A 22,500-nucleotide genomic window follows, 5' to 3' on the forward strand; every position below is an offset into this window, starting at 1 on the left:
CAGTTAACGGCAAGTGACCTCACTACATAAACGGTATCATGAAGCGCGCAAAGCCAACACAACTTATCCTCTAAGTGAAATCCTCATGCAGAATAAACACAAGCTGCTCAATGTTTAGCCTTTCTCTCCCTTAATGCGTCCTATTCGGAGAGAGCAGCGAAGAAGCCAAAGGCTTTCTGACTTTACGGACAGCTGATAGCGGTAATCCGTCACGCCGTAAAGGGAGAACGCCCGCGCGGATCCACCTTATGATGGCCTTAAACCAAACGACCGGAAAGAACAGAAAGAGAGAAAACACATTTGTGTTCTGAAGCACCTTATGTATTTGTAACCCGGTATGTATGTAGGTTGTAATGCTTCCAGGAGTTGATGGATCAGCATGAAGAATGGAACAGCCAAGGACACACACAGAAATATATATATGCATTCATATACAATGAATGTTTAAGAGCACTTTGCTGAGAGAACGATCATCAAGGACACATAACCCCCACTGAGTTTTGCAAACGGAAACTGACAGACACAAACAAAGGACAAAACATTTTAAAATTGGAGTGGACATGTCCCATTTATGTCAATGAATCCATGTGCGTACGTCATCACGTGCGGGTGGTGGTGTGTGTGTGCGTGTGTCTATTTGTGTATGTGTTTGTGTGTGTGTGTGTGTGTGTGTGTGTGTGTGTCTATGTCCATACGGTTGTTTGTGTGTGTCTGTGTCTGTGCATTTGTGTGTGTGTGTGTGATTTTTCATCTGTGTGTCTGTCTGAGTGTTTGTGTGAGTGTGTATGTGTGTTTGTGTGTGTATGTCTTTGCGTTTGTGTGTATGTCCGTTTGTGTCTGTTCATGTGTTGCTGTGCTTGTGTCTATGTCTGTGTATGCGTGTATTTGTGTGTGTGTGTGTGTGTGTGTGTGTGTGTGTGTGTGTGTGTGTGTGTGTGTGTGTGTGTGTGTGTGTGTGTGTGTGTGTGTGTGTGTGTGTGTGTGTGTGTGTGTGTAAGCTCGTCGTGCACCGAAAAATTTCATTAGGATCTTATCAGAGCTGGAGTCGTCGGTCCCGCCGGGCAACAAGATGGCCATCACCATGGGAACTGGTGGAAGCTAATTAGAAAGGGTTGATGATGAACTTTACCTGGCCATAATGACCTTGGAGAGAGAGAGAGGGAGAGAGGGAGAGAGAGGAGAGATGGCCTTGGAGATAGAGATTCCTTGCAAAGGGTCTTTAGAAGAAGAAGAGAGGAGAAGGAGTAGGAGAAGGATTGGGAGTGGGAAGTGACAGGGAGGGAGAAGAAAAACGTGGCATGACAGAGATGAAAGGAAGACGGACTAAGATATACTTAAATATACAACGTAGGTTGATGGAAGGTGTCGTTACCAAATTATTCCTGAATACTAATGAGGATGAGAGTTAGGGAAAAAGTGGGAGTGTGTTCGTGTGAGAGAGAGAAAGTAAAGAACAACAGTATAAATAGGCTTAGGTTTATTAGAGAGGAAATATACAATTTTAAAATGACGATACATCCGAGAGAAAGAACCAGCGTATAGTATAGGACAACAGAACAAATAGGCAGTTTATTTAGAAAGGCAGTTTATTAGAGAGTAAAAAGGAGAGGAAATAAAAAAAATTATAATGAAGAGACATCCGAGAGAAAGACCCAGAGAGAGCGAGCAAGAGAGAGTGAGATGGAAACAGAGCTCTGTACAATGAAGATGAGCACAGTGACACTGAAACCTGCACGGGCGCAGTGAGCTTGACCTCACAAAAGGAACATTTCATAAACCACCGAGTTTCACAGGAGGAGTCGTCTCAAGGCTTGAGCGGCCTATGGACGGTGGGCGTGGAGAGGAGACTCCCCGTTAGATGAACGTGTTGATGCACTCTCCCAGGGTGCAGAGACAGAGACAGAGAAGCAGCCAGGAACTCACGGGCAACACGAGACTGGACCGGTGAGAAGCGGTTTGACCTTGGAGAGAAAGGAGAGAGGGAGAAGGAGGAGGGATCAGAGCCGAATAAAAGAAAATCAATCTGTACGCTAGGATGGGAGAGTGTGTGTGTGTGTGTGTGTGTCTGTGTGTGTGTGTGTGTGTGTGTGTGTGTGTGTGTGTGTGTGTGTGTGTGTGTGTGTGTGTGTGTGTGTGTGTGTGTGTGTGTGTGTGTGTGTGTGTGTGTGTGTGTGTGTGTGTGTGAGGGAGGGAAGATGGAGGGGGGATTTGATGGTTGATAGATGACAGACTTTATCAGGCTGACGAGTTGAGTTGGGGAGGGGTATGTGTGTGTGTGTGATCTGTATGTTAACGCTGTGTGTGTGAGCTGCGGTTACAAAACTCACACATTGATTGACAGCACTGATGACCTTCTCCTGGAGGTATAAGATGTGTGTGTGTGTGTGTGTGTGTGTGTGTGTGTGTGTGTGTGTGTGTGTGTGTGTGTGTGTGTGTGTGTGTGTGTGTGTGTGTGTGTGTGTTGGGGGGGGTCTCTGTATGTCTGTGTGCCCTGTGTTTAGTTCTCCCGCTGTCTGCCCTGTCCCTGGAAGCCTGGTCCACCACGACCAAAGCTTCTTTGGATGCATGTTTTTGTGTGCTTCGCTGTGTGTGTCTGTTGTTGATTTTGCTTCGGATCCATACCGCACCTCTGATTGCGCCACGAATGCACACAATTTGTCCTTCTGCAAACAGATGGACAAACCCAAGGCATAGTGACAGTTAAAGTGGTCCGCCAACGGAAAACTACCACAGGATAACGACGGAAAGAAAGGAGACAGGAAAGAGACAGAAAGCCGTGAAGGAAGGACGTACGGACAATGGACCGCGAGACAGACCTGTCTGACATACTGCTGAGCAAAATGGCAGAGAAATTGAGATGGGAGACCGTTGTTTGTTGTTGTCACAGCTCGTAATGGGGCTTAGGGCTCTCTAGGAATGTCGGTAAAGATCTGAGAAAGATCTGAGACCCGAGCGATTTCAATAAACACATTGTTTCCTCGGGATGAGCGGAATAGCTGCGTTTTTGACAGCGATAAGATTTCACCGGATTTAACGTCGTGGCTGCGCGCAAAACGGAGAGAAACAGGAGGAAAAACAAGTAAACATAGGTATCAAATATTTCACAAAACCTACTGTTCGTCGATGCCAATGCACACACAGTGAGACATGTGAGCTAACAGACGGACTGATGGACTGTAGACAGGCAGGGAGAGATGGATATGTTAGGAAGATGTTTTTCTGATTTCAAAGTTGAGACATGAAATGATGGGTACTGCTGGTTTGACTGAGACAACTCCATGATGTATTGTCAGTTGGTTGAGCAATGAGGGACGTTTCGTTGAAGGCAAGGAAGGACAGGACAACAGTCGGTCCGGCATTGAGAATTGGAAATATGCAAAGGGTAAGGCGGACACTCTTAAAGTACAATACTGTCAAGTACAGTAAAAAGTACAATATGTCAAATAGCTGACTTAGTCACAGTGATTATGGCCTGGCACAGTGAATCATTCACTGAGCCTGGCACAGTCAATCAGCATGGTTAGGAGAGTAGAGTTAGGTTAGATATCACAATTTTCCCAAAATATGACTTTACTCTTAAGTCTTATGCAATTATGCTGAGGCTAGCGATATGTCGAAATGTTTTTGCTGTGCCCGATTATGCCTCAGAGCATTTAGCATGATCGTGTCCCTCAAAGAACCGGAATGGTAGCTGGTACCTCGGTCTCCACGATAAGACGTTGCGTAACGCACTACATTTCCACACGCAAACCTGCATCAATTCCAAAAGACGAAAGCACTATATCGCTAAATGCTATTCGGCGGAAACAAGTCACGTTGACAAATGATATCGTAGCGGAGGTTTAAACGGAGCCAAGAAAGACGGTGACTATGTGGGTTAAATCACCCGGGCCGGTATGGTCTTTTAAAACCGCTAGCTTCCGTTTAAAACAAAACAAATCCATCTCTGTGCTCAGACCGGATACAGACCCCCAGCGTGACTAATGCGTTCTCCCCTCCCTCGCATCTGCTGTGCCCGGCTGACGGCGAGTCGGTCATAGGGTCAAATCTGCCACTTGGACAGACCTGCAAACACCACTTTGCATCTTTGATTGTTTTTTTCGGGGCGGAGAGGCAGATGAGAGGAGAAGAAGAAACAAAGTGTGATCCAGGCTGAGTTGAACCACCCTCCAGACATACCACGTAATAACAGCGGTGTCAAATACAAAACCAGGACTTTTATTCTTGCTGGATCCGTGGGTAAGCTGTTTTTAATTGTCGGCTCCTGAGAGGGTTGTTGCCTGCCTCCCTTTTTTCCACTTTTCTACTGGACTGGGGTGACCCCTTGTTGTTGTAGTCTGATAGCCTTAAGCCTCTCGCTCTCTCTGCTCCCTTGAAATATCCACTGTGAAGACGGAAAATTGCTGAAGTTTGAGAAGGTTGTGTTTTGTTAAGTAGTGCACGGGAGAGACATGGAGAGGCTGACAGGATCCATACACCCGAAATAATAATGTCCTTCAAGGTGAATTGGATTGGATTTGAATGCAGGGAGGCATCATGTAAGTGGAGAGGATGAGGTGGGGTTCTCTTTGTGGAGCGGGAGAAGAAGTGAGAGTCTCTCTGGGCTGTGATTTCCACCTCCTTTGGGATGTTTCTTTGCACTTTCTCCCTTTCTCACGTGTCCTCCTCTCTGGTGACAGCTACTGTTTTCTTCTTTTCTATCTCTCTCTCTCTACAGGCTATTAGCACTGAATATGTACACACACACACGCACACGCGCACACACGCGAACACACAAAGAAAGTACAACCACAAAAGCCCACAGTTTTTGTTATTAAAAGCTGCTGCAAAATCTTTCGTCCCGTTTTTTTGTCCATAAGAAAACTTTTATCCCTCGGTCTGGAGTCCTCCAAACTAATCTCCTCTTCTTCCCGACATCAATACTGCTCTGAAAATCTCTTTATCAACCCCCACCCCCCCCACTCCAGTTGTCTAACCGACAGCCCAGCCTCTCTGTCTCTCTCATTTTCAGCAGTGGCTGTCTCCCTCCCTCCCTCCCTCCCTCATTATTTCTCCATCTCATTGGCTCTCTTTCTTTCTCTTTATTTTCACAGTTATTCATCTTCGAGTGGTCTTCGCGCTGAGTGTCTCCACACTGCATCCTCTTAGTATTCTTCTACCGCCCTTCTCCCCCCGTTCGAGAGAGAGAGAGAGAGAGAGAGAGAGAGAGAGAGAGAGAGAGAGAGAGAGAGAGAGAGAGAGAGAGAGAGAGAGAGAGAGAGAGAGAGAGAGAGAGAGAGAGAGAGAGAGAGAGAGAGAGAGAGAGATCCGGCTTTCGATGTGTTATTTACCTTGTTCAAATTTCGCCGCCCCCCAGTTTTGTTCCATCACTATTTTCGTGTCACCATGCCATAGGCCTGGGCACTCTGTGTCCACAGCAGGCCAGTTATAGGGGACATTATTATCCCTCTCCATTTCCTTCTCCATGCCTCCATCCGCTTCCACTCATTTGGTTTTTGATTGAATGCGATCGCTGAAGAATAGATAGAGCCGATCTTGGCCGGCGGAGCCAAATCAATTTCTTTACGTGGTCTCTCTGTCTCTGTCACACTCCTGGTCTGGCCACTTTTCTCTCTTTCTCTCTCTCTCTCTCTCTCTCTCTCTCTCTCTCTCTCTCTCTCTCTCTCTCTCTCTCTCTCTCTCTCTCTCTCTCTTAATCACACCGTCTCTCTCTCAATCTGTCTCTCTCTCTTTCTACATTTTTATTCCTTTCTTTTTAGGTTAGAGTCGGGTCTCTCGCTGACATCTAAATCCGTTTCACTTTGAGACTCAATGGCTCTTCAGTGAGAATGGCTTTCGGGTCCAGTGAGAAGCTTTGGTAAATACCACAACAAACACATTTAACGTCACCGCGATGGGTGTGAAAATAGCAATCAAAGCGCATTGTTCTCTTTCCATCGCTCACTCCGCTCCGCACACATCATGAGGAACCACAAATTGTCCCCTCAATGTCACCGCGATGCTACGTATAATTTGACACCCCTTTGGTGTTTTTTCTGGCACTGGAGATGGGGAATCCTAATTAACCCGGTGGGTGCTAACGAGTGATTAGCAGCAGCTGTTTCGTTGGTGGAAACAGGGGGGAAACATCGACCAAACCTTTTTTCTACTTCGGCTTGTTTTCCTGTTGGCAAACAGGGGGGCAGCGGTGACTAATTCCTCCCCCTCGAGTTTCGCTTATTACTAAGTGAGAAATTTCATTCCGGAACCGAGCAATTTACTACAATCAAATGAAGTGATTGCAGATAATGTAGGGGAACAAACGATTTTCCCTTCTTACTTTCAGCCGTAAAGTTTTTTAAATAATACATTGTATTTGTATGTAACCACTACATTTCATTTTAATATTGATTCCTAAGAAACAATTCAAAGAGTCCATTTATTCATGCATTAATTTCCAATTTAAATCAATTGACAATGGGTAGTGTCCCGGAACATGACATTTATTTCCAACAATAACAGACTTATGTGCGTGAATGCTGGGGGCGTGATGCTGACTGACTTCCCATCATACAATTAGGTGTGGATTCAGGAGAGAGTGGTCTTGTTGCTACGGTGACAGGATATTCTTTTTCCCTGCTTTCCAAGGTCACAAGGAGTAAATCACAGCTCTGCTGTGAATCCAAGACGGGATTCGGTCCATTTTGACCGTTGCGTGTGCGTGGTTGCCTGTTTTTATCAGTGAAGCTGCTTTTGTGTTTTTAATCTAGGAACATGGTTGATATTTTGTGGTACGAATACAGGTTGTTATGCGACACTACGTCTGAGCTAGTGCCCTGGTTGATATCATTTGTGTGAAGCTAAATCTTGAGTATGAGTCAGAGAGCGAGTGGATATCAGTTAGTTATATTAGTTGTTTAAAGCAGGAGTACAAGTCAGAGGGCTAATGGATATTGGCTGTTTAAAACTAGTATGAGAGTGGAAAGCAGTGGTTTGAACAGGAGAAGAGCTAACAAGTTGTTTGCATGGCTTAGAAGGAACCAAACGTCTGAGCAAATGTGGGCGAAAGTGAGGCCATACTTACATATAATGATGCATAATAACAAGACTGTATATGATATATTTCAGCTATGGAAATATCGTTCAGCGACAGGTCTTTTCCCATGCTGCACACCCCCTTCATGTCAGTCCTTTACATAGTCCACAGCTCCACTTAATTACAGTGCCCAAGATACACGTAAACAATAAAAAAAACTGACAAAGCTGCCTTTTCAGCTCCTGCAGGCTGGGTGTGAAAGAAAGCCCCATTAAGTCATTATTCCCGAGATCCTGTAGTTGCATGTATTATAATTAAAGGTTTATCCTGGGAAACGTAAATAGGCCAAACATGTAGGCCATGCATGCAATTTTCGCAAATACATACTATATGTTTACTTAGTTGGTGTATACATGCCTGTGTGTGTGTGTGTGTGTGTGTGTGTGTGTGTGTGTGTGTGTGTGTGTGTGTGTGTGTGTGTGTGTGTGTGTGTGTGTGTGTGTGTGTGTGTGTGTGTATGCATTTGTTTTTGTGTGTGTGTGTATATGTCTGTATGTGTGTGTGTGTGTGTGGGGGGGGGGGGGGTATTCATGTGTGCACGTTTGTGTGTGCATGTGTGTGTGCCTGCACAGTGCAGTGTGAGAGGGTAGAAGATTAAATTGCTCAGGATAATGGCTATCATTGGAGTTGCTCGCATTTCCCACAGGGGTGAAGCTCATTTATAACTTCTGGTAACAATGTGGGTCGCTGGGGCCTCTTCCTCTCCGACTCTATTGATTCAATCTCCGTCTGCGATCTATCTCCACCTGGCTGCCCCTCTACGCCCCCGCTTTCATCCTCCTCTTCCTCTTTTTTTTTACGCCTCAACCTTTCACTCTCTCCCTCCCCTCCACCTCTTCCTCTGTCCCTCTCCTGCACCTCTCTCTACCTACCCTTCTCCTCTTCCTCTCTCTCCCTCCCCCTCCACCTCTTCCTCTCTCTCCCTCCCCTCCAACTCTTCCTCTCTCGCTCTCTCCATCTCTTTCTTTCCCTCCTTCCTCTCCACCTGCTCACTTCTCTCCTTCCTGGTCAGTGTTAAGGAACGGTTTCCCAACCTGGAACCATCCAGCTTCTTCTTCCCTTCTTCCGTTTCCCGTCTTCTCCCATTCGGTGCAAGGTGAAAAGTGTTTTATTTGCGCTGTCGCTTTTGGTTACCCTGCAATAGTGTTCTGCAGAAGAGGATGAGCTTCCATGTGTTCAGGGCAACAGATAGAGAGACCTAAGGGGGTGTTGGTGAAAGAGCTGTTCAGCCGACGCTTTTATCTAAAGCAACCTAAAGTGTAAACCTTTTTTTTCAATGAGCGTGTAGGCGTTAGAACATCTTGCTCAAGGGTAACTGCAGTCAGGCAGACTGCTGACATTGGGGTTTGAACACTTAGAAGCCTTAGACTGGGATCTTTACACTGATAACAACTAGAATCCCCGGCCCTGTTCTCCTACATCTATAACTACCATAGATACGATGAACTACCAGTACATTTGGCTGTGTGTACATTTGGCTGGCATTTTTTGCTATTCTGGTGTCCATTCATCTTTGAGGGTTTTTCTTTTACTTCGGCAAGGCAGTCCCATCGAGGATTCGCTGTAGTTCCTTAGACAGCCACTAGGCTGTTCTTGTTGGCTCATGTTTGGAAACATTGAGACGCACACAAAAACACACATATCCACATTAACACACACGCACACACGCACACGCACACGCACATACACACACACACCGCCTCCAATACTGCTCTCCTCGTTTCTTTGTTTCCAACTTTAATTGATGTCAAATCACATTTTGTACCAATTCTTTCTCTGATTGTGGATACCTGCTGTAGCCTTTGGAATACCCCAGCCCGAGACGTTTGTGTCCACATTAAAGGTTTCCTTGGGTTTATTGTTTCAGGACATTAGGGTACTCCATAGTCCAACGACAGCAGAGAAGCCTCGAGCTCAATCCCCACGTCCTGAAGTCCTCTGCTCAATGGCTGTGTTGTCTGAGCTCTTGCGTTGCATTCAGACTGAACCTTGTTGACCTGCACTCTATCTATGTTGGATATATCAACCTTCAGAAAGACGTTTTATCAAATACGATATTTTTGCACCACGCCTGCAAAGAAAAACGACTAACTTTGTGTTCTTCCTATAGCTACTTTGCACTCTCACCTTATATATATACACATATATATATATATGTGTACATATTTATGAATTTAACTTGGGCGTAGCTTGTTAAAGCTATGTGTGTGTGAGTCTAGCTGAGAGAGTGTTGCGTGTGTGTGTGTGTGTCTGTGTGTATTCTGTGTGTGTATGTGTGTATAGTTGAATCTCCACTCCAAGGAAATTGGATGAGTGGCATTCACACACAGAATACACACACACAATACTCCGACACAATAGACCAAGGCAATACACACACACACAACGCACCAACACACTACAAACACACAATAAACACACAAATACACACACAACACACCACTCACTTCTGTCGTCTCTTTGGATGAAAACATCGGTCAGACAACAGTCTAGCTGTCAGCGTGAGCCCCCAGCGATCAGGGTCTTCTCTGTAACGGCCGGTGTGTGTGTGTGTGTGTGTGTGTGTGTGTGTGTGTGTGTGCTGCTCTTCCAGGCAGCGCCAACACCCCCGTGGTGTTCAACGAGAACGGCGATGCCCCAGGCCGCTACGACATCTTCCAGTACCAGATCACCAACCGGTCCACCCCTGAGTACCGCGTCATCGGTACCTGGACCAACAAGCTGTACCTCAACGTAAGGGGGCTGCATACAGACACCACGCACATACGCACGCACATACGCACACGCACGCACGCACGCACGCACGCACGCACGCACGCACGCACGCACGCACGCACGCACGCACGCACGCACGCACGCACGCACAAACACACGCGCACGCACGCACGCACGCACGCACGCACGCACGCACGCACGCACAAACACATGCTCACAGACTTGAATATATCACACACACAGATGCTAACAAGCACATGCAAACACTCAGTCGAAGATGCACGCACGCACACACGCACACACACACACTCACGCACGCATACGCACAAACACACACAAACACACATACACTCTCTCAGCCAGACCTCACACACATACACACAGTGGAATACACACAGTCACCTAGATATACAGGCACTTTCTCAGCCACAGACACACACACGCATACACACGCACACACACACACAAAAACAAACACAAACACTCCTGGCTTCTCCCCCATAGAGTCCTTCAAACCCCTGCGAAATCCTTCATACTGGCACCAAGAAATACTGACAAAATAACAGCACAGAAAATAAAACACATCATCTTCATCAATCTCTCCCCCCACCATCCCCTCCTCCTTTCCTCAAACACACACACACACACACACACACACACACACACACACACACACACACACACACACACACACACACACACACTCAGACGGAGCCCTCCCGTGTGAGGAAGGTGGGACAGGGAGGACCACAGAGGACTGCCTACAGGGGACGGGATGAGGGATGAGGAGACTCATCGACGCTTAAAGTATTCCACAAGACAAATGGCGCAGAAAACTGATTAAGTGGCTAACGTACCCAGTAATAAATTGAGAGAGAGAGAGAGAGAGAGAGAGGGAGAGAGGGAGAGAGGGAGGGGGAGAGGGAGAGAGAGAGAGAGGGGGAGAGCGAGAGAGGGAGAGCGAGAGCGAGCGGGAGAGAGAGAGAGAGCAACAGAGCAACAGAGGGTGAGAGAGAGAGAGAGAGCAACAGAGGGTGAGAGAGAGAGGGAGAGAGAGCAACAGAGGGTGAGAGAGAGCACAACAGAGGGTGAGAGAGAGAGAGAGAGAGAGAGCAACAGAGGGTGAGAGAGAGCACAACAGAGGGTGAGAGAGAGAGAGTGCAACAGGGTCAGAGAGAGGGTGAGAGAGAGAGAGCGCAGCAGAGGGTGAGTGAGAGAGAGAGAGAGAGAGAGAGGGCGATTTGTGTATATGTGTTTGTGTGTGTGTGTGTATGCGTGTGTGTGTGTGTGTGCCTTCACCAGTGTGTTTGTGTAGAGCATTACAGCAACGGATTTTAGCGCAAAACAAACACATCATTGCATTGGATACATTTGATTTATTTATGTTCTGACTTTTCAGTACATTTCATATTCTCCATCGAGACGAATGGCTCTAAGACAAAACAAACACGTCGATGATTCAATATGAGCAACACTCAATTGAAAAGATTAATATTCGTTGAGGTCCGCACAATACGTTGTTTAGTAATCATAACTTCTGTAGAATTGTTGTGTGATAAAGGGGGCCGTGTTCTGTGGGGTGGAATAAGTTTGACCAAGTTTCTCAGTTTCTTCACTTTTGATGCACTGGAAAGAAAAATAGAAATAACTGCAGTGTGACGTTGTTTCATGAGTTTCACTCAAAGACAAAACTTCTCATCAACCATTGTCCTCAAGGAAAGTAAAGGGGGAGAGGGGACACACAAATCCAACACAAAATGTAAACACGTATGCAAACGCATGCACATGCCTTTGCATAGCCGTAACAGCCTTCTTCGTCACCCACCACACACACACACACGCACGCACACGCACACACTTAATACATCATCATACATGCATAATATGCACACACACGCACCTATGCATTGATTTACATATGCAAAACAAAACACTCATGCACCCAAACACAGACACACACACATGGCTGTGATTATAGAAGATTCCATTCTGAGGTGTGAGTGTCAAAAGCGACCGAAGCAGCAGAGATCACGACTGGGATTAACGTGTTGATGAGGATGAATAACTTTGTGTTCCTACCAAAACAAGTGTTGTCTTGTCTAGGGCAGTGTGTGTGTGCGTTTGCATTTTTGTGTGTTTGCATGTGTGTGCGTGCGTGTCTGTTTGTGCGTGTGTGTCTGTGTGTGTGTGTGTATGTATGTATGTGCGTGTGTGTGTCTGTTCATCTGTGCGTGTGTGTGTGTGTGTGTGTGTGGGTGTGTGTGTGTGTGATTGTGTGCGAGTGTGCGTGCGTGTGATGTACTTGCGACCCTCATGTTGCTAGATTAATAAATATCAGATAAAAACAGCACCTGATGGGTCCAGTGAATATAACCAAAGAGCAAACACATGCAATATACACACACAAACGCACACAGAGATACACACACAACCTGCCCTCCCCTACCCCCCCCCCCCCCCACACACACACACACACACACACACACCTTCTGCATACTACCGCTCTCAAACCTTGCCTCATAACTCATGTCTTTCTCTCCTTCCTTCTCCTTTTCTCCGCTTACTTTCTTTCTTTCCAAACGCATAAAACCTGCACTCACTCACACGCACAAACAAACACACACGCACATGCACACACAAACACGCACGCACACACTCACACACAGAGGAAGACACAGAAGGTAATGCAGATGGTTTATTTCTGGCAGATTTGATTACATTGTAATTGCTTGCTGGCAGGTAAACTGAGGAGCGTCAGTGCGTGTGTTTGTGTGTTTATGTGTGTGTCTGCCAGCCAAGTCTAAAACCATCAGATTGCTCGCTGCCCTAATCGCCCGAGATGCCCTGAAAATGCTCTTATTTGTAAAGAGTGCCGGGATAATAGTATTCCTTTGTAATCATCTGTTGTGTCCTGTCATGTACACAGTCGTTAATGGAAATATGTGTGTTCGTTCTTTATTCTGTCTGCGTATTTTACCACGGCCACTTGAACTCACTCGATGAGTATTAATCCCAACAAAATAAGAACCCTCAGAACACCTTCTGAGCACCGGTGTGTCATCTCCTCTCCTCCTCTCTCCTCCCATTCCTCTCTCCTCCTCTCTCCTCCCATTCCTCTCTCCTCCTCCTCTCCATCTCACCTCTCCTCCCATTCCTCTCTCCTCCTCCTCTCCTCCTCTCTCCTCTCCTCCTCTCTCCTCCTCCTCTCTCCTCCTCTCTCCTCCCATTCCTCTCCTCCTCTCTCCTCCCATTCCTCTCTCCTCCTCCTCTCCATCTCACCTCTCCTCTCCTCAATCCTTGTCTGCTTCTCTCCTCCACTCGTTTCTCCTCTTGTCCTCACTCCTCCTCTCCTCACCCCCTTTTCACTTCACCTCACTCCTCATCAACTCCTCTCCCCTCACTCTTCATCTCCTCCTCTCCTCCTCTTCCCTCAACCTTCATCTTCTCCTCTCGTGTCCCTCTTCCTCTCTTCCTCTCCGTCCCTCTCGTCTCCTCTCCTCCTCTCCCCTCACCCCTCATCTCCTTCTCTCCTCCTCTCCTCCTCTCCCCTCACCCCTCATCTCCTTCTCTCCTCCTCTCCTCTCACTCTTCCTCTCCTCCTCTGCCCTCACCCCTCATCTCCTTCTCTCCTCCTCTCCTCTCACTCTTCCTCTCCTCTTCTTCCCTCAACCTTCATCTTCTCCCCTCACCCTTCATCTCCTCCTCTCCCCTCACCCTTCCTCTCCTTCTATCCTCTCAACCTTCCTCTCCTCTTCTCCTCCTCTCTTCCTCTCCTCCTCTTCCCTCACCCTTCACCTCCTCCTCTCCCATCACCCTTCACCTCCTCCTCTCCCTTCCTCTCCTCCTCTCCCCTCACCCTTCCTCTCCTCTACTCCTCCTCTCTTCCGCACCTCCTCACCCCTCATCTCCTCCTCTGATGTCCCTCTCCTCCTCTCTCTCCCCCCCCGCCCTCCTCCCCCTCCAGGTGGACAGCATGAGGTGGAGGAGGGGGGACTCCTCTCTACCCTCGTCCGTCTGCAGCGTCCCGTGTCGGACCGGTGAGAGGAAGAAGGTGGTGAAGGGGGTTCCCTGCTGCTGGCACTGCGAACGCTGCGAGGGGTACCACTACCAGGTAGTCCCAACCCCCCCCCCCCCCCCCCGAGACTCTGTCATCCCAGGACTTCACAACCCGTTACACCAAGTCGTCTCATTGTATTCAACCTTTGGTCCTTTAGACCTTTGGACAAACACACACACACACACACACACACACACACACACACACACACACACACACACACACACACACACACACACACACACACACACACACACACACACACACACACACACACACACACACACACATGGCTGTGATTATAGCAGACTCCATTCTGAGGTGTAAGCGATTAAGCGACCGAAGCAGCAGAGATGCGAGGGGCCTACCTGGTACCCCTACCAGGTAGGCCCCTCCATCCCCCCTAGTCCATGTCATCCCAGGACTTCACAACCCGCTGTACCAAGTCCTCTCATTGTATTTGACCTTTAGTCCGACAGGAAGTCTCATTGTGATTGAACGCTCTTCCAGAGAGACCTGTGCAAAAGAAAAAGCATGAAAATACAAGAATCGTACACAAACATTACCACAACATTATCACATCAACACATACTTACAAATGCAAGCATAGTTCATTTATGAAGCAAACATATAAAGATAATAATTGTATTCACCCCAAATCTTCATAGCCTTTGATGGCCACATAATATATTTGACAAATCAGCTAAATATCTTAGAAAAGTTTTTCATATGAAATCAAATGTGACCTTTACAAATGCCTGTTCATTTATTAATATTGTGATAATGCTTTCCAGCTTATACAAGGAATCATGTCAGCATGCAGCGTTCTGTTCAAGGTATTAAAAGTATGATCAGAAGTCAGATTCCCTTGGACTTATAAATCTCTGTGGAGGAACCGTGGTAAGGACAGGGGAAGACGATATATAGAGATATTTTCCTCTGCATCATCCTGTTTAACCAATTAGAATTCGGCACTGTCAACATGGGCTCCCTGAAGCTGATGCAAAGAATGGGCCAAAACAGCAGGATTAATATGTAATTGAGTGTTTACCTTGGAAGGAATAACCTGATTATAGACTCAAAGCAACGGTAGAATCATCAGAGTGCAGCTCGGTACAATTCATTTCGCTAAGCAGTGTGAGGCCCCAGAATTGCAACTTTTAGGAAACCTGTTTTTTATTCAAATCCATGTGTTTTTTTAATAAGAAATATATAATGAAATAAAAAATAATATATGTTTTTTTGGGGGTTATTTAATTTTGTCCTTCCTGTCTTCCTTCTCCCTTTCTCTCTTTCTAATTGGCCTACTCGCGGCTTTTCTTTTCTTTCCTTTCTTTTTCTTTCGTTCTGTTGTTCCTTTGTTTAGTTAAACATTGTTAGCGCTTTTACTTTCAAGCTGAGAGTGAACAAAGATGTTATGTTTGGCCGTTTCCTGTTTTAGTTCTTCCTGTTTTATCGGGCCGAATGCGCTCAAATTTTTACTCCCTGCTGAAGGGAATTCAACTAAATTAAAACATGATAGGTTCGCCCAACCACCAGCGGCTATCTCTGACCAACAGCTTCCATTTGAACAGCAGAGAGTCAAACGGAAAGCATTTATGCCTGCTAAAACCCAACCATTTTTACGCTACAACGGTCAGTGTAGACCACTAAATAACTTTATACTTTCTACCTTCCAGTGAGATGGTTGTTCATTTCAAAGAGTGCTCTTGAGGATCATAGCTGAGCTATAACTGGTGATTAAACACAGGCGCTGATGAGGAATTAGCAAGCTTTTCTTTTTTTTCATTAAAGCGTGGTGTAAAGTGGAACAGTCATCGTGAGAAATGTGTGAGTCACGATCCCGCTTACCTTCATCGAGTCAACATCATATTTTGTTCTTTGTTCGGAAGAAAATATATCAGTTCACATAATTGTATAAGTAAGGGAAGAAATATTATAGGGTCAAAGTCAAAAGGCAATCATTCAAAATAACCCATATGAGAAGTGAGGAGCAGATTAGAAAACGTTCCATCAGGACTGACAAGGCATTTGTCTTTTGACAGGGCTCAGATTAAAAGTGATAGCATTGCAACAGAACGCACAGCGATTTTCAACCATCCGAATTAAAAACTATTGATGAAACGTTGTCAATACAGTTGATGAAATCCAAACAACAAATGCCACCAACAAAAATCCTCCTCCTAAGTATGACGATGACGTTGAATTCGATTACATCAGCAACCGTCATTGGCTGTCAACATTGAAAGAAAATATTTGCTTTTCCCTGTAAATTGCATTAGTCTCTCAATCTCTTATCATAGATATCCGTGGGAATCAAACGCCTAAACAGACAAATGCTGTTCTCTACCAACTGAGACACCACAAATTTCTTTACACATTTCCTCAAACTTTCTCAAGGACACAGTGCCTCAAAGAGAGAGGCTTGTCGATTTTCTTTCAGCCTCACAGGCAATAAAAAGTTCGCCTCAGGATTTCCGAGGCGCTCCTCATCCATTACGGATGTGTTCCCCACTGCCACGATACGGACCCAGCATCCCGAAAGTAGACCGAAATACTCTGGATAAAATCCCTAAAACAACATCCTCACCACTATCTCCCCTTTCTCTCCCTCCTGTGCCTCTCCCCTCCCCCTCTCCCCCCTCCAGGCCTCCGAGTTCACGTGTGAGCTGTGCCCCTACGAGATGCGTCCCGACGCCAACCGCACCGGCTGCGTGCCCATCCCCATCGTCAAGCTGGAGTGGCACTCGCCCTGGGCGGTCATCCCCGTGTTCATCTCCATGCTGGGCATCGTGGCCACCTCCTTCGTGGTGGTCACCTTCGTGCGCTACAACGACACGCCCATCGTGCGCGCCTCGGGCCGGGAGATGAGCTACGTGCTGCTGACGGGCATCTTCCTGTGCTACGCCATCACCTTCCTGATGATCGCCGCGCCCGACGTGGGCGTGTGCTCGTTCCGAAGGATCTTCCTGGGGCTGGGCATGTGCTTCAGCTACGCGGCGCTGCTCACCAAGACCAACCGCATCCACCGCATCTTCGAGCAGGGCAAGAAGTCGGTGACGGCGCCCAGGTGGGTGGCTGCTGGGAGCTTCCTCCCTCTGAAGGCTTAGTCTTGGTTCCACGTCGATAAGGCTCCACGGGTGTTTTCGGACCCGTTACGTCTTTGCGGACCCTCCTTGCGTCCACCGCAAGGGCCCGACGTGCACCTCCCGAAAATGTTAACGTTGCGTTGAGGTGACAAAGCAGCAAGGGCTGTGATTGGTCCGCTCACTATAACCCGACACAGAACCAAAACAGGTTCACGACTGCGTCGAAGCGTCTACTTGGTCATTGTGTGACTTTTTCTAGCTCTAGTTGAGGGTGTGTGTGTGGGTGTGTGTGTGTGCGCGTGTGTGTGTGTGGTGGGGGGAGTAGGAAAGATGGAGGGAAGGAGTGAGGGAATGAGGGGAGGGACGGAGTGAGGGAATGTTTTTCTTGTGCCTTTCAAATAACAATCAGAACTTACTGTAGTCATAATGAATTCCACTCTCATTCGTTGTTTGCCATTTTCCAGTTGCTGTCATTGTAGCTGTTCTTATTTATAGTGTAAATCAATAACTGATTTTCTTTTATAAGTTTGGTAACAAGCGCTAAAATGTTACGGTGACACAATCGAAAGCACAAAAGTATAATGGAGATTTGCATATCACTTGATCAACAGGGAGGAGAAAGACTCCACAAAGTGTGTGTGTGTGTGTGTGTGTGTGTGTGTGTGTGTGTGTGTGTGTGTGTGTGTGTGTGTGTGTGTGTGTGTGTGTGTGTGTGTGTGTGTGTGTGTGTGTGTGTGTGTGTGTGTGTGTGTGTGATACATGCATGTGTTCTGCCCTATCACTATCTCCTCACAAATACAAAACGGTGTGATCGGCGGTCCACATTCTACTATGGCTTTTCTCACACCATCTTTCACAGCGACACTCTCAATATCATGGGATAGGTAACAGCCTCCTTATTGAATCAGGACACCTCAGAAATCCTGAGGCAGCCATTAGAGTAGCTGTCAGTTTGTCCCTGGCAAACCATTATGTCCTTGAGAGCAACTTGTGTCAGAAGAAACTCTCAAGCTAGAAGTTTGTTCTGTGCATATATTTGCTATATGTTTGGTGTTATATGCGCATTCATATTTCAGATTTTATGTATATTCTGTACTTCTGCTGTGAGACAGGAATTTCTCATCTGGGATTCATAACACAAGAATATTGTGTCTTCTTTTATCCTGGCATCTTACCGTTGCATAATCTTACAGGGTTTAATGCAAGCAGATACAATGTTCCTCATATTCTGAATTTCCCGTCTGGGATTCATAACATCGCACATCGTATCTCCTCCGATCTCAGCGTCTCACTTTAGCATTATCGCATTATCTCCTTGTGTTGTGTGTGGTTATGTGTGTTCTCCTCATGTTGTGTAGTTGTGTGTGATCTTCTCGTGTTGTGTGTGGTTATGTGCGTTCTCCTCATGTTGTGTAGTTGTGTGTGATCTTCTCGTGTTGTGTAGTTGTGTGCGTTCTCCTCATGGTGTGTAGTTGTGTGTGATCTTCTCGTGTTGTTTAGTTGGTGTGCAGTTGTGTGTGATCTACTCATGTTGTGTAGATGTGTGTGTTCTCAACATGTTGTGTAGTTGTGGTCTCCTCGTGTTGTGTAGTTGTGTTCTCCTCATGTTGTGTATCGGCATCGGTAACAACTCTTCTTTTTGTTGACACCACCTCTCTCCTCCTCCACCCTCTCCCCACCACCACCTCTCCCCCCCACCCTCTCCTCCCCCACCCTCCCCTCCCCCCCACCACCTCTCACCTCTCCTCCCCACCCTCTACCCACCACCACCTCTCTCCCCCCCACCCTCTCCCCAACTCTCTCCTCCCCCACCCTCCCCTCCCCCACCTCTCTCCCCCCCACCCTCTCCTCTCCACCCTCTCTCCCCCCCCCCCCTCTCCCCACCACCACCCCTCTCCCCCCCACCCTCTCCCCACCACCACCCCTCTCCTCCCCCACCCTCTCCCCACCACCACCTCTCTCCTCCCCACCACCCCTCTCCCCACCACCACCTCTCTCCCCCCCACCACCCGCTCCAGGTTCATCTCGCCGGCCTCCCAGCTGGCCATCACCTTCTCCCTGATCTCGGTGCAGCTCCTGGGCGTCTTCGTGTGGTTCGCCGTCGACCCTCCGCACACGGTGGTGGACTACGGCGAGCAGCGCACGCAGGACCCCGCCTCCGCCCGCGGCGTGCTCAAGTGCGACATCTCGGACCTGTCGCTCATCTGCTCGCTGGGCTACTCCATCCTGCTCATGGTCACGTGCACGGTGTACGCCATCAAGACGCGCGGCGTGCCCGAGACCTTCAACGAGGCCAAGCCCATCGGCTTCACCATGTACACCACCTGCATCGTCTGGCTGGCCTTCATCCCCATCTTCTTCGGCACGTCGCAGTCGGCCGAGCGGGTGAGTGCGGATCGGATTGTGTGTGTGTGCGTGTGGGTGGGTCGGTGTGTGTGTGGGAGAGGGTGTGTATCGGTGGGCGTGTGCATGGATGGATGGTTGGATGTGTTTTTGTCTGTGTGGATGGGTGGGTGGGTGTGTGTTTGTGTTTGTGTGTGTGAGAGGGTGTTTGTGTGGGTTAGTGTGTATGTGAGCGAGTCTATGCGTGTGTGTGGGGGAGGGTGGGGTGGGTGTGTGTTTGTGTGTCGGTGGGCGTGTGTATGAGTGTGTATGCGTATGAAAGCGTGTGTGTGTGTGTGTGTGTGTTTTTTGTGTGTGGGTGGGCGGGTGTATGAGTGTGTATGTGTATGAAAGTGTGTGTGTGTGTGTGTGTGTGTGTGTGTGTGTGTGTGTGTGTGTGTGTGTGTGTGTGTGTGTGTGTGTGTGTGTGTGTGTGTGTGTGTGTGTGTGTGTGTGTGTGTGTGTGGGTGTATGAGTGTGTATGAAAGCGTGTGTGTGCGCGCGTGTGTGTGCGCGCGTGTGTGTGCGCGCGCGCGTGTGTGTGTGTGTGTGTGTGTGTGTGTGTGTGTGTGTGTGTGTGTGTGTGTGTGTGTGTGCGAGCCGTTTTGTGTGCAGGTTTGCACAGTCCCAACTGTGTGGAGTGATGAATTCTAATAATTGCAACTGGGTTTTCAATCTCATTTAATAGAGGGGTGGTACAGAGCGGGACGTTACTATTCATTACACGACGTCGAGGCTAATAGCGCCGTCCCGGGGATACACTAGCTGATCCTACCTCAGTGCTCTGTCCATGGTGCTGATTCTACCTCAGTTTTCTGTCCATGGTGCTGATCCTACCCCAGTGTTCTGTCCATGGTGCTGATCCTACCCCAGTGCTCTGTCCATGGTGCTGATTCTACCTCAGTGCTCTGTCCATGGTGCTGATCCTACCCCAGTGCTCTGTCCATGGTGCTGATCCTACCCCAGTGCTCTGTCCATGGTGCTGATCCTACCTCACTGTTCTGTTAATGGTGCTGATCTTAATGAGTGAACAGTATTCTGTCCATGGTGCTGATCCTACCCCACTGTGATAGTGGAAAGCTGATAGTGCTTTCCATGGTGCTTATCATGCTAACTGATCACTGTTCTGTCAATGGTTGATGGTAGCATGGTCTGACCCCACATGTAAGGCCCTTCCTCCAGGCTCTCACCTCAGGGTTGTGTTAACAGAGGCTACCGTCAGGGTTGTGTTAACGGAGGCTACCATTAGGGTTGTGTTAACGGAGGCTACCGTCAGGGTTGTGTTAACGGAGGCTACCGTCAGGGTTGTGTTAACGGAGGCTACCGTCAGGGTTGTGTTAACGGAGGCTACCGTCAGGGTTGTGTTAACGGAGGCTACCGTCAGGGTTGTGTTAACGGAGGCTACCGTCAGGGTTGTGTTAACGGAGGCTACCGTCAGGGTTGTGTTAACGGAGGCCACCGTCAGGGTTGTATCTGCGGTGCTGTCCGTTGAGCTGATATCTGTCACGCTGCAGTGATCTGGTGTAAACCTGTGTAATTCCTCTCCTAAGGGAGGCTTCAGTATCTCCGTGTGTGTGTATGTGCCTGTGTGTCTGTGGTTGTGTGAGAGAGAGCGGTGTGTGTGTGTGTCTGCATCTATGTCTGTGTGTGTGTGTGTGTATGTCGGTGCGGGTACATTTGTGTTTCATCTGTTTACTTCACCTCCTGCTGGGTTCAAGAGGTTCGGCGGATCACATTTCCTGGAGAGAGAATGCGAGATGCAGGGAGACAGATCCTGAGAGCTTGAGAGTGCAACAACAACCCAAGCCTACTGTACTTAACAGCCACGCTCGAGACTTGCTTTCCTTTGCTCCAGATGCTTTTTCACTCAACTTGTTTATTCCAGACCTTTGACTTGACTCGGTGCGTTTCGACACAAAAAAAACAACTACGTTCCCCTCATTCAATTTGCAGGAGAATTTCTTGACACAATTAAAAGCCAAATGGAGAAAACAATATAAAGTGCCGAGTTGTATTTCCCCCGTTTCCGAACGTAACAAGCAATATACTGCTTGTACTCTTTTGTGGAGTACTACATGTGGCTCCCAGCTTCTTGTAGAAAAGCTGTTTTATGATTATATCCACAGATAGATTAAATTCAAAGTCGACTTCTGATTGAGGTGAAGGCAGAGAACACCCTGTTTTCAAAAGTGCATTGGAAAAGCCTTTCGTGAGCTATTTTGCCTAACCCTAATTAAACTATACCTATAAAAGTGTTTGTACCGTAACCACCTCTGCTGTGTTCGTGTGTGTGTGTGTGTGTGTGTGTGTGTGTGTGCGTGTGTGCGTGAGAGTGCATGTATCTGGCTGAATGTGCGCAAGCATATATGTGTGCCTGTTTGCGTGTATGAGTGTGCGCTTTTGTTTGTGTCTTTGCCTGCATGCACCTGCATGTGTGTGTGTCTGTCTCTGTGTATGCATGGGTGTAGGTTTCCGTGTTTGTGAGTGTGTGTGTTTGTGTCTTTGCCTGCATGCACGCACATGTGTGTGTGTGTGTGTGTGTGTGTGTGTGTGTGTGTGTGTGTGTGTGTGTGTGTGTGAGTGTGTTTCTCTGTGTGTGCCAAAGTGCATTTGTACTCGTGAAACGTTCACGTGGAGCTGGCCAGCACACACTCCCACTAGATCTGATCCTGTTTCCCGGGCCTGTATTATTGTTTAAGTCTCAGATAGCCATCAAGCTGAGCATGATCTATTGGAGAGGGCCCATGACTCCTCTCCTGCCAAGAGAAAACAGATAAGGCCATTTGAAGCGCCGAACAACATTTTCACCAAAACACATTTCAATAAAAGGCAAACAGGGCAGAGAGGCAGAGGATAGTGAGATATCGCCTCGGATTTTGGAAGCGCGCCTCAAACAAAGTATATCGGCAACACGGAGTGTCGATAAAAGGCTGGGAGGAGTCGACAGACTCCATAAAAGAATTTCCTGAATCCCGTTTAGTACTTCTGACGTTAAGTTTGATATTCAAGGCAAAACACAATTGTGTTTTGTGAGTTAGGGGCATCTTGCTCATGGATGATACAAATAGACTGTGAAGATCGGGGTCTGAAGACAAAATCTTCCAAGCTTGGATTCAAAACACCCTAGCAACGAAAAGATTGTACTTAACCATATCTACTAATTGCAAAATCTTCCCAGTTAC

General features: G+C 47.6%; 1 protein-coding gene across 1 annotated transcript in view; it reads left to right on the plus strand.

Moving 5' to 3' along the window:
* The window catches only part of LOC130372892 (metabotropic glutamate receptor 8-like), a gene marked incomplete at its 5' end in the record, with an annotated part of 36,484 nt that overhangs the window by 5,231 nt on the left and 8,753 nt on the right, over positions 1-22,500 (plus strand). Inside the window, 4 exons of the mRNA XM_056579054.1 lie at positions 9,669-9,808; positions 13,755-13,901; positions 16,496-16,917; positions 18,955-19,321. Coding sequence (XP_056435029.1) covers positions 9,669-9,808; positions 13,755-13,901; positions 16,496-16,917; positions 18,955-19,321 — 1,076 coding nt within the window. The remainder of the gene's footprint in view (positions 1-9,668; positions 9,809-13,754; positions 13,902-16,495; positions 16,918-18,954; positions 19,322-22,500) is intronic.

The sequence above is a fragment of the Gadus chalcogrammus genome, chromosome 19 (assembly GCF_026213295.1).
Source record: "Gadus chalcogrammus isolate NIFS_2021 chromosome 19, NIFS_Gcha_1.0, whole genome shotgun sequence".
NCBI lineage: Eukaryota > Metazoa > Chordata > Actinopteri > Gadiformes > Gadidae > Gadus > Gadus chalcogrammus.